Source organism: Oryzias melastigma, linkage group LG12 (genome assembly GCF_002922805.2).
Source record: "Oryzias melastigma strain HK-1 linkage group LG12, ASM292280v2, whole genome shotgun sequence".
Lineage (NCBI taxonomy): Eukaryota > Metazoa > Chordata > Actinopteri > Beloniformes > Adrianichthyidae > Oryzias > Oryzias melastigma.
The window spans coordinates 9,752,578-9,764,883 of NC_050523.1; the positions used below are offsets into that span (position 1 = coordinate 9,752,578).

At 37.3% G+C, this 12,306-nt stretch overlaps 1 protein-coding gene across 9 annotated transcripts in view; it reads left to right on the forward strand.

Annotated features, from left to right (window-relative positions):
* The window catches only part of nedd4l (NEDD4 like E3 ubiquitin protein ligase), a 42,666-nt gene that overhangs the window by 23,383 nt on the left and 6,977 nt on the right, over positions 1 to 12,306 (forward strand). For 3 of the 9 annotated variants that reach the window (XM_024299054.2, XM_024299055.2, XM_024299049.2), the window contains 12 exons: positions 1,333 to 1,468; positions 1,559 to 1,747; positions 1,843 to 1,920; positions 4,062 to 4,121; positions 5,213 to 5,350; positions 6,056 to 6,232; positions 7,281 to 7,478; positions 7,843 to 7,920; positions 9,387 to 9,401; positions 10,468 to 10,522; positions 11,366 to 11,424; positions 11,729 to 11,794. In XM_024299054.2, coding sequence (XP_024154822.1) covers positions 1,333 to 1,468; positions 1,559 to 1,747; positions 1,843 to 1,920; positions 4,062 to 4,121; positions 5,213 to 5,350; positions 6,056 to 6,232; positions 7,281 to 7,478; positions 7,843 to 7,920; positions 9,387 to 9,401; positions 10,468 to 10,522; positions 11,366 to 11,424; positions 11,729 to 11,794 — 1,249 coding nt within the window. The remainder of the gene's footprint in view (positions 1 to 1,332; positions 1,469 to 1,558; positions 1,748 to 1,842; positions 1,921 to 4,061; positions 4,122 to 5,212; positions 5,351 to 6,055; positions 6,233 to 7,280; positions 7,479 to 7,842; positions 7,921 to 9,386; positions 9,402 to 10,467; positions 10,523 to 11,365; positions 11,425 to 11,728; positions 11,795 to 12,306) is intronic. The other 6 variants (XM_024299056.2, XM_024299051.2, XM_024299050.2 and 3 more) reach the window with 5 other exon arrangements.

Genomic DNA, 12,306 nt, shown 5'->3' on the forward strand with positions numbered 1-12,306 from the left:
AACTGGGTACTAAACACCTTAACTTGGCTGAAAACACAAGGGAAAATTTGTCAGCTTGTTGGTGTCGCAAGCTTTTCCTCGAAATGTTGTTTCCAAGAAAAGAACTCAGATTTTTCTGTTAACCTTTTGTAGACCTAAGATTCAGCTTAACATTGCAGTTTGGGCTGTTTTAAGTCTGTCCAGTGAATGACTGGGCACAAAAAGTCAAGGTGTAGACTAAACCAGGCACTGTTGTAGAAACTCTTGATAAAAGTCTAGATTTAATAAAATTTCTTTAAAAAAAAGCACACATTTAAATGTAAAGCACACAGAATTTAAAATATGCATCTCTAACAACATCTCTAATAACTCGCATTATATAGAAGAATACATGTTTTTAAAGAAAATATCCCCATTTATTTTTTTAGCTTGAGCACAATCATAATTAACAACTTGCATCTTATTTTATGCAACAGATAATAGACACTTTTATGCAACATTGCTGAAATCAGTAATACTATGTCTTTGGCAAGTATCGACACCAACTGAAATGGAATTATCTGTAAAATTCAGTGTTAACAATAGTAAACATGAACAGCAGTGTTCGTAGTACAAAATTGTTGTAAACAACAGAACCAAGATTGAATAATTCAAATAGCTGCCAGGCATATTGGTGCTCGCGACAGCCAGACTTGCAACATGCGCCCTATCTACCTCCGAAGGAATGTCTCACCAAAGGATGACAAATATTACATCCTCATCTCATAAAAATAAAAGATCAATACTTGTTGAGAACCCACAGAGAATCATTCACAGGACTAAATGTTGTGATAAATCGCAATATCGATATTTTGACAAACTCTTAATTGAAAGCCAGTTATACATAGGAATGTCTATTAAAACTAAAATTTAGATGAAAACATTGTCATTCATGATTAAATGTAACTCTAGCTGTTGATAATAAGAGTGTGTATTTGCAAGAGCCTGGCGATACAATACGTATTGGATACCTGGCTTGCAATACGATATGTATTGCGATATATCCCAAAACCGTACCAGAAAAAACTTTCATTATATTTCATTGAGTATGACTTGGAAAATGTTTTACAATGCTATGCACTGTAACTGTATCTCATTTAGAAGTTTCTTTTACCCAAGCAAATTCATGGTGTATTAATCAGTTAAATGTCAGTATTTTAAATCAATACAAGTACCGCCAAATGAAACATCGTGATATATCACAGAAATAGATTTTTTTTCCCTACACCCCAAAGCAAAAATAACAGCTGGCTTTATTTCATATTTATGTAAACACATCTTGGTTAACCCTTAATAGTACTTTTTTCTTCACAGGGATGTTATCTCAGAAATTGAAAGTGACAATCAGCAGCGGCAGATCCACCAGGAAGCTCACCGTGTTTTCCGTGCGAGGCGCCACATCAGTGAAGACCTGGAGAATGAGCACTTAGAGCACAGAGACATGGACAATGTAGGACAAAAAGTAGAAATAGACTTTGAGCTTCAACGGTTTAATTATCTAAATCACCCAAACATTGTTGTTTCTGTGTTCTCTATCTAGTCCTGGGAGCTTATCACAGAAGAGGATCCCAATGACAGCCTGGCTCAATCTTTACCTGGCCCTTCTGCTGTTTTGACACCACAACATCCACCTACACCCATTACTCAGGACTTCTCCAACGATTTAAATCTGAGGCTGTCCATCGCTTCTGAGGCCAACGGGGAAGTACCAGGGCCCAGCTCTGCTCTGGTGAGACTTGCTGGCTGAAATATTCTCTAACTTAAGTTACAATGAGATGAAAAAAATCAAGTGTTGCTAAAACACTATCGTCTTATTTTGAACAGAGCCAGTTGTCAAACAGACTCCGATCCTCAAGTATGACAGATGGCGTCAGTGATCAGGCCCAGGCTCCTCCTCTAATGGTATTTACCAATATATTTTTAGAATTACCTAAACTATTTTGCACCTTTCCAGCCTTTATTTCCCATCACCTTGAAGACTGTTTGGACTATCTTCTTGCTTGTTGACTTGCTTGGTTTGTAGCAAATGTTTGACCTCTGTTTTGCATGTGACACATGACTTTTCCTCCCTGGCAGTCTTTGTTCCTGATCTGCTTTCCCTATTTCCCCACTCCACTTTAAAACTCACAGTTGATTAACTTTTTTTCACAACACTTCTTTCTGTGGTCTTAATTCTTTTAAATGTGTTTTGTCAAATCATCACCAAAATTTTCAATAAAGATCGCCTAAAACTTTCCACTCAGTTCCAAGTTATAGCATGAAACTTTTACAAAGTTTAGATGGGAACTTCCTTTAGGCTTAACTGCACTAATGAAGCTTAAAAGTGGTGAAAACCCTCAATTAAAATTATATTTTAAGTGCAATTAAATCTTCTTTAGAAATTGTTTTGCTTCAGGTTTAAGGGTTAAAGAAGACAATTGTTTATCATTATTAATTTAAGTTAGGAGTTAGCCTGGAAAAAAAACATCAATTTTGTTAAGTTTTTGTCACATTTCTTAAAAATGCATTTTTATTTCTTTTTCACAGATTTTCTTATGTAATGTTACACTTTCTTTAACCTAATGTCAGCATACTATAAATGCAAGTGAGCTCATCTATTTGATAATTTAAATCTGTCATCTGTGTTATTGTTGAGCCTCCCAAGTGTGAAAACACGTCTCTTTTGGTTTCCATAGACGTTTGGTTTTTATGTTGACAACCGTCTAGCAAAATGGTGGGAACCTTTTTATTCATAGTTGAGTAAAGCTGGGTATCTCCGATATCTCTGAAAGCTGAAACTCAGCAGTAAAGTTTTGGGTGCAGCTTGTTTTTTATTTTTATAGAGATATTTGTTGCCAGGATTTTTATTGTTTTATTCTCTGAGATTGTATGGGACACCTCCTGAACTTGGTATACAAATATAACACAAATATATGACAAAAAGGGTGGGATATACCGCATTATGAACATTCTTAAAGCACTATTTACTTTAAAACTGTGTACTGGCCTGTTTACCAGTAAGAGTGTGTTGTAATATGAGCTTTACTGTTATGCTAGAGTAGGTCTGGTTGCAGGTGTGTTTTTCCATCTTAGTCCATGCACTAAATAAGTAAAATAGATTTTTCTTCAAATTTACATCACTAGAAAGTAGGGATGCAACAATTCTCATTTAAACCATTGAACCAAATCATTTGTTGCATCCCTACTTGAACATATCCTGTGGAGCTGAGGCTGAAAACACCAAAAATCAGAACTTTTTAGCCTCTGTAGGGAAATTGTTGGTTTCAGTGTGGATTCTCAGTTTTGTTTGGTATGAGATGCTTAAGCACTTTGCAGTGACCAAAACGTTGTTCTAGTGTTTATCATTTATATAATTAGTAAGTTTTTCATTTATTTTCTATTAAAATGCTGTCATGTAGACTTCGCCGATGTTTATAAATTAGGTTTTGTCCTCCTGATTAAATCCTTTCACCTGGTTTAACCTACTCTATTGAAAGTGTCTAGTTTCAAGTGGGACTTTGTTGTTGAAAGACCTTGTCCGTCAGAGCTGTAATTTGCTTAAATTCTTTGATTGCTTTTCCAAACAGCCATTTCCTCTGTCTGGTGTTCTGTGGCTTTGATTTAATTTTATTCTCTGGCTTAATTGAGGAAGCTGCTTTGGCTGCTGATTAAAGAAGCTGATCTGTGTCGTTCTTTTACTTGGCAACTACAGCTGGAGAGCCTCTGTTCTTACAACAAACTTTTCCCTTTTTGAAATAAAAGTGTAAAAATCTTCCCCTTGTGTTAACTATTCAGCCAATCGAAACAGATCTTCTGGCTTACCCTTATGAGTTTGAGGCCACTGTCTGCAAAGTTTACTGCACTTTCCTTCTCTGGGCCAAAATGAAAAGAATCTCTTCTTTTTGCCTCTCCTTTCCCTTCAAGAATGAATTCCCCTTCGTTGTCTGTCCAGTTCCTCCTCACTCAACCCTCACTGCAGCCTTGCCCCTTCACTTCCACTTTGGCTTTGAAAAGCTAAAATACTGTGAACTAAAGACCATGTTCCCCCTGTTGTCTACCACCAGCAGAGTTCGCAGACCAGACGATCAAGAGCTCAAACAGTCTCAGGTGGTGAGGAGCCTATGGTAATATCTCAGTTTATGTAACCCGTATCACCTCCTATTACCTACACGTGATCAAATATGTTGATGTGCTTGGGTTTCTAATGGAATCTATTGGACGCTTTTAGGCTTGTTTAGTATTTTTCAGTCTATTCCCTTTAAAAATAAACTCAATAAGCGTATTGTCCTTAGCTAGAAACATTAACTGTATATGAGAACAGGGCCGAGTGAGTGTGACGTCACACATAGAAAATTACTTATTTCTGAGTCCAACGAAATTCAGTGGCAGGAAGGCAGTGTTAGGTTATACCCGCTAACCTCTGCGTGTTTGTTGGTAAGGAAGTAAGTGACCAAAATACTCAATTGGAATTTACTCATTTTTAATAAAAGTTGGATTAGACTCATACAGAGTAGTCTGAGTATTTTGGCTTCTTGGGACCAGCAGGTGCTTCCTATTTGGATTGGGATGTGTCCAGTTCTCATATACGGTCAATGACTAAAGAGCAGCTTCACATCCTTTCCATCAAGTATTTAGAACCACTGTGTTTTCCCTTTTCTTTAGTTCCCCTAATACAACAGTCTAACATTTTGGGCTAGAATAACTTCAGAGATGTACAGAGAGCTAGCTTTCTCCAGGTTTACTTTCAATCAAAAATCTTTAAGCTAAGGTATTATTGGAGCTGCATCATGAATTGTTTCCAGTGCTCTTGCACACATAGCAACGAGCTGTTCTCTTGTAATCTTTTTATTGCCTGTGTTTTTTTTTTTTATTGTAAATCATTCTCTAGGCAAAATAGTACTTTTCCAAATGTGGTATTTGTTTTTGTGCCGATCTGAGTTTGAGTTTTCTTCTGTGTTCATGCATTGGTTGAGTTAATGTGTAGTCAAATAAGTTTTCATAAACTGTAAAGCTTGTTTTTTTATGTCTTACCTGAACTGCTTGTGTTACAAGAAGGCGGTGAGGAGTAAACACATTTAATCCAATAATTCATGTTTTTTTCCCCCTCAACAGCAAGATTTTAGATTGCCCAAAAGATTCCTTCCAGAAGTCTTAAAGCACATCGGTGTATTCTGATGAGTTGTTTTTGCTTTGCTTTCTCTCCAACTTTGGCCAGTCCCCCTCGGCAGCAGCTTATACCTTGACCACCCCCGGCTTGCCCCCCGGATGGGAGGAGAGGAAGGATGCCAAGGGAAGAACTTATTACGTCAACCATAACAACCGAACCACTACTTGGACTAGGCCAATTGTGCAGGTACAGCAGGTCCGAGGGCTGGCTGTCTTGCTGGCACTATGCATGGGACTGGAGCCTGTCTTCAAGTTGACCCGTGTGTGGGACCCCCTTGTACTTTCACCCCCTGTTGCTTTTCTGTTTAGACAGCAAGAAGAAGCTTGTTGTTTGTTCTGTGCGTTTTATTTCTGTCCACCTTCCTGCCAACTTCTTCCCTGTCTAGCATTTTGTTGTTATATTAGGATGGAGTGCATTTCTGTTTTGATCACACCTTTCCAAAACCTGTCATGGATCTGTAACTGCCACTCTTCCTCCCCTTTACCCTCCTTAACGCCGTTCTTCCCACCTGTCCTGCTGTGTCTTTCAGTCTGAGTTTACAGAGACTGCATCACGGGGCTGAGTTTAGATTCATGTCTGTCCTCTTTGAAGTTCATCTGCTTCTTTATCTGTAATACTAACTGCGTCTTGCTTGTTCATCATCACCTGTTTGTATATTCCCTTGTTGTTTTGTTCAAACGTGGACGGGGGTTTCTCTTTATCTGTATTGTTGATGCTGCTTTTTGCTTATCATCAGATTTACCTCTGACATTTCAGGGAAAAATTCCCCAGAGAAAAGCTGGTGTCCAGATGATACCACCTCATCTTTTGGCAGAATGACGAACAGTTTGAGAATTTGAAGATGACTTTAAATCCCCCACTTAACTTCAGAAGTCCTGTTTTCACTGACAGCTGACTGAAGATGGAGCCAGCACCTCAGTAGCAGCATCAGGAGGAGCCTCGGCCCTGACACCTGCTTCCACCCCTTCCTCCTCTTCCAATATCTCCAACAACCACCTCCATGAGCCCCAAGTACGACGACCTCGTAGTCTCAGCTCCCCTACTGTCACCCTTTCCACCCCCTTGGAGGTGAGAATTAGACACCTCTGTGACCTAATCTTCCCGCTTGCCTCCCTTTCCAACCCTGATGTCCACATCTTTTTGATCCCCGCCTCATTCAGTGTGAGCAATGGTCTTGTATTTTAGAAATTTTTTCACAATTGTTTTTTTTTTCTTTTTTTCTTAAGGTAAACTCTGTTTTAATGCTGCATTGTAACTTGCTGGTGAGGAGGAGTGGAGCATGAATGCCTTAAACCTAATACTTTTTTACAAATGAACACATTACCTGAACTAACGAGGCTTTAGAGTGAAGGGAATTTACTTAATAGTGGTTGCTTTAACAGTTTTGACTGAATTTGACTCATGGAAAGAGTAGATATTTGAATTTTGTTCTCATTGATTGAGTAACCTACACTGGTTGAGCTGTAACTATTATCTTCACAGGTTGCTAGAATGTTTTGGTTTAGCATCATCACTGTTATGCTTTTCATTAAGCCAACCTCTGCCTCAGTGGTTAAGGAGTATTAATAATCAGACAGCACAGGGGGTTAACGTGTGAGCCACATGGTTCTCTGGATAAACCATTGAGATTTCACCTTTTCAGTTTGACCTTTTTGGATTGTCAAATTATGCAGATAACTCCTTTGTCATCACAGGGTTAATATATCTCTTAATTAAATTATGTAGGAGGTTAAAAATCAGTTTCACCGGAAGAGGATGTTTTCCATTTTTTTTTAATAATCAGACAGTGATGATCACTTTTGGCAAAAACAAAAATGAATTCAGCAACACACAAATGAAACCATCATTATTTTGAGTAAGGTTGTAGAAAAAGCTCTAAAATGTGCATATTTTTTCAACTGTAAAACTTCTCAATATTTTTTTTTCTGTTGTTGTCAAAAATGTCATTGTTTTAAAAAAGATAAACGTTTGCAAATGTTAAATGTAACTGATTATCTCTTTCTCTCACCAAGAAAGGAAAGCAACAATGACTTTTAGGTCTCACGTTATTACAGTTGACAAGATTCTCATTTAGCTGTTTTGACAAAACGTCTTTTCCTCTTCCGTTTGCCTCCAGGGAGCCAACAACATTCAGGTACGGAGGGCGGTGAAGGACACTCTTTCCAATCCTCAGACTCCTCAGCTGTCCCCCTACAGCTCCCCCAAATCCCAGCACAAGACCCAGCAGAGCTTCCTGCCTCCAGGCTGGGAGATGAGAATAGCCCCAAATGGAAGACCCTTTTTCATTGACCACAACAGCAGATCCACCACCTGGGTTAGCCAACACACTTTGTTTTTAAATGCTGAGCATTTGATTTAAACTTTAAGGAGATGTGATTAAAAAATAGATGGATTTATTAGATGGATTAATGGAAGAAGGTCAAAGTCTGGTTTTGAGTTTTACACAAGTTTATAGTGACATCTGGTGGTGGGAGGTTTGTTTTGCAGATTCAAGCTTAAGTTGGGTTTCTTAGACAAATTATCTTTATGACGTTTTTGTTTTTAAAGAGCACCAACTAAACTTTTTACCTAAATAAAAGCAATGACATTCTTGTTTTAGCATTTTATCCTTTGTTTATTAGGTTAGTTTCTTAAAGATTTGTTTTTTCCTTCACTCACTTTTATGATTTCCCTTACAGGAAGACCCCAGATTGAAATATCCAGTCCACATGAGGAATAAGAATTCAATGGATCCTGGGGAACTTGGACCTCTTCCTGTAAGTGAAGATGTAGACAGATTTATATATGCTTGACTAAATCACTTATTATTTAGGCTCATATCTGCCATTGCTCATTTAAATTGTGATGATATGTGGACACTTGTTTTTGTAACTTAAACTATGATAAGAGTTTACTATGAAAAAATGTGGATGGCAAAGATATGTTTTTTTAATTGTAACATAACATAACAGACTTTTGGCAGCCTTTATTTTAAATTGCTCTTTTTAAGTTTTGGATCCTTAAATATTTATGCATTTGTAAACAAGGATGTTGCTTTCTTAGTCTTGTTACAGAAGTTTAAAGTATGTTAAAAGTCTAAAGTTATTTGATAAACTCTAGATGTTAAATATATATATTTTTTTATTATTTTTTTAATGCAGTTGTTCCAAATTAGTCCACACATTGAGTTTCTGTGAATGATGCTTTTCTAGCAGCTTACACATCCATGTATCACCACGACTGAACTAACCGTCAGTGAGATTTTAAAATTGCTCGTAGTGGTGTAGGGAAAATCGATTTGATGATATATTGCGATATTTAATTTGGCGATTCTTGTATCAGTTAAACTACAGACAAGATGATGATTAATTATGTATGAGCGTCCTTCAGCATCTTACTTTTTGTTTTCCACTTAAATTTCTGACTGCACAGCACACTTTATCGCACCAGAACAACAAGATCTCACGAGAACCAGCTTGTGTCAAATGTTCAGTCTCGTTTGTTCTGTCAGCCTCACGGTTTTACTGTAATGAGACTTGTACTACTTAGTATTTTAAATCACAATAACGATATTTATCACAATATACCACAATAAAGTATATTTTCAGTTATTCTTTGAAAAAAAAATGACAAAAATGTCGTTACTTAGTTTTTTCTGACTTTATTTTTTCAAGTAACAAATAACTGAATTGTAACAAATGGGAAACATTTTTATAAAGTGCACAACAGTTTCAACTTTCATAGAAGAAAACACATTTTGCACAAAAGTTCAGCAATAAAAATAAACAAAAATGATGGAAGAGAAATGGCATGATAGAAACTGCTATTCAGTATGACTCGGTTTTTTTTTCTAAGTCATACTCTAAAAAAAAAGAAAAAAGTGAGAATTGTTCTGACACAGTCTTGGGATAAATTGCGAGGTGTTTCGTATTGTCAGACGAGGATCACGATACGTATTGCATCACCACATTCTTGCCAATACACACCCCTAGTGTTTTGTAGTTCCTGAAGCTTTACTGACTTTTTTTTACTTGAAAAAGAAGTTTCAGAAGTTTGAAGTTTCAGTAGAAGATCTAAAAATTTCTCAAAACGTCATGGGTTTGTGCATCTCACAGGCTTGTGTGGTGTGTGCATGTGTGTGTGTTCTTTGTATCTCTCTTTCCTTATTTCTTTTTTTTTCTCTCCATTCTGATGGACATAATGTATGCTACTTCTTCTACACCTGGCCATGTCTGTTTGGCAGAACCTACCAGAGGAGGTTGGTTGGTGCCTCCCTCCACCTGCTTGCCTTCATACCTGTCTGATCCAGTCCGTTCTGGTCAAATGCTTGCAGACGGCCTTGCGTTTTTAGTTACTTGTTGTTTATTATTTATTTATTTATTTTACTGGCTCTTTCTATCTCTTCTCTTTTTATCTCTCATGACCGGCATGAATGGATTGTATCCCACCCTCAAGTATTTCACCCCATTTCCTGTCTGTCTGTTACCATCCTCCTTGTACCACTGCTGTCCCCTCTGAATCACAAATATTTTGGAGTTTCACACCATCCTTCCCCCCCGGGATTCCTCAGACTGCTCCATTTATCTGTACTTGCATCTGAGGTTAGACAAGTTTGGAGAGTTGGTGATTTCTCAGAGGGAGGAGGAGGAGGAGGAGAATGCTAAATACGGTCTGATGGAGAACATAAGGACTAATAAAGCGCAGTGGGGAGTGAAAGAAGGAGGGAGGTTTCATAAGAAGGAAAAGCAGCTCCGAGTGTTATTTAGGAGATGTGCGCCGCATGTGTGATCAGCTTTTCAGTTCAGTGTCTTCTCATGCCGCAGCATAACACTTGGAAACACTTACATACTGTGATCGCACCCCGTTTGACAGATTTTTTTTGTAACACTGTGTTCCTTTTTCCAATCCTTTCGATCTAAATCCGTTTCAGTTCCTTTTTTTTCTTTATTTACTTGCTTGATTGCCGGCAAGTGTGTGTGGCCTGTGACACTGTGGTGAGTGGTCACCGTGTTAGTGGTGGTGTACTGGTGGGAGCCAGTGGTTGTGATTAAACCTCGTGTTGTTGTCGTTCCCCTGCCTTGCTGATGTTTCAGTCCTGACTCAACAGGACAGAAAATCCTGTCATCTCCTTTTGTGGTTTCTGATTGAGCTTGCCTCGCCTGTATTACTGTGTTGCCAATATTTGATTTACTGCTTAGTCAAGTTTAACTGAACACTAAATTATTATAAAAGGACAAAGTGATCGGATGAATTTAGAATTTAAGAAGATTCCCTTTGATGTTTTTGACTATTAATCCCACTTTTTTTTGTTGTTCAATTTTCAGCCCGGATGGGAAGAACGAGTTCACACAGACGGACGCACCTTTTACATCGATCACAGTAAGAAGAGTCTTTCTCTGCTACATTTTTTAGGGCTGTGTTGACAAAATCGATTATTGATTTGAATCGATTTAAGCTGAAATAAAAGTGTAGATCAATTTCGCACATCAAGCTAAAGTCCGCTAGCTCGATGCTAGTGTTTAATGGAATTTCCCATAGGACAGCTAATGCTAACGCTCGGCCGACCTAAGCATACATTGCTGATTAAATTAACATCTTTATAAACTCACAGGCATGTATTTTCCAAACTCTTTTAAGGAAATATTTTTTAAAGTAACCATTTGTGGGCTAAAACAGATTTTTTTTTGCTCATATTTTCTTCTTCTTCCTCTTGTGGAATAAGGTGTGCTGCTATAGTGCGATCGCCACCTAGTGGCCAAACTGAAAGGCCCTCCAGGAGAAGCAGAACAATGTTTACAATGTGAATGATCTGAACATTTTTGTTAGAACTTCTCCTTTAGAGAATCCATGTAACACTGTATGCTATTAACAATCTCATTGTTTCAGTAATACATATTACAATGTGTGAACTGAATCAGAATAATATAAATATATTCAAAGCATATAGTAGATTATTAATGTATTTCTAAACAAATGTTACTGTGTAAACTCAAAATGGAATTTAATTGAGAGGATCAAAAGAATTGAAAAAAAATCGGAATCGAATCGATTCAGAGTCTTGTAAATCGAATCGTTTCTGGAAATTATCGATACCTACCCCTAATATTTTTCCTTCTTCTTGCAAGTTATTTGGTGTCAGTAAAGCAAAGCTTTTCTCTAAAGAATTCCTTACGTTTGACTTTTCCAAATCTTAAGGAAATGATTATGTTTCATTCTGTCCAGATACAAAGACCACACAGTGGGAGGATCCTCGTCTGCAGAGTCCAGCTATCACAGGGCCGGTGAGTGGCTTTATTTATACACAGCCTTTGTTGTACAAGTGCTTGCATGTCGCTACGCTGCTCAGCTCTCAGAGCGGCGCTGCTACAAACAAGCACCATCATCACTCTCAGTTTGTCCTTACACCACAGATGGATCACTTTGTCCCCGCAGCTGTTATGTATTGTCCTAGCATGTCCAAGGGAAAATGTAGCAGCTCAGATTCTTACGCAGGACGCTCTGTCATTTCTCCACATGTTAAAATGTCATTAGTTTTACTGACTTTAATAAAATGTGTATGTGTAATAAATGATGTCATCTGTACAGGCTGTACCGTACTCCAGAGAGTTTAAGCAGAAATATGATTACTTCAGGAAGAAGTTAAAGAAACCGGTAAGAAGGAATTTATTTATTTTCATTTTTTTAACCTTTCCTCCACAATTGTGATTTTTCTTCTACAAGGCTTAATTGAAAAAATTACCAAATAAATCAATTCAGATTTCTTGTACTTGTTTTCACTTGATTGATGCTCAGAAACTACATATTTTATTAAATTAAAAGCCATAAGATAGGAAAAGAACACAAATCTTAAAATGACAGAAAGTAGTATTTGTCCATTCAGCAAGTCATTTTTAGTTACTAAAATAATAAAATTTAGAAGCAGAGTCCCACACAACCATTCGAAAAGGTAAAAAATAAATAAATAAAAAGCTTACCGTTAGATTAAATACCTTATAATTGAATGTTATCTTTTTGCTAGTACTAAGCATATTTTTTGCATTTTTTGAGTTTTTATGTACTTTATTCATCTACTTTTTTATTTAACTATAATGTTACCAGGAAATCCCATTGAGATCAGATTTCTTTCTTTTTAATGGGGAATGGGGCCAAAAGCCATAATCACA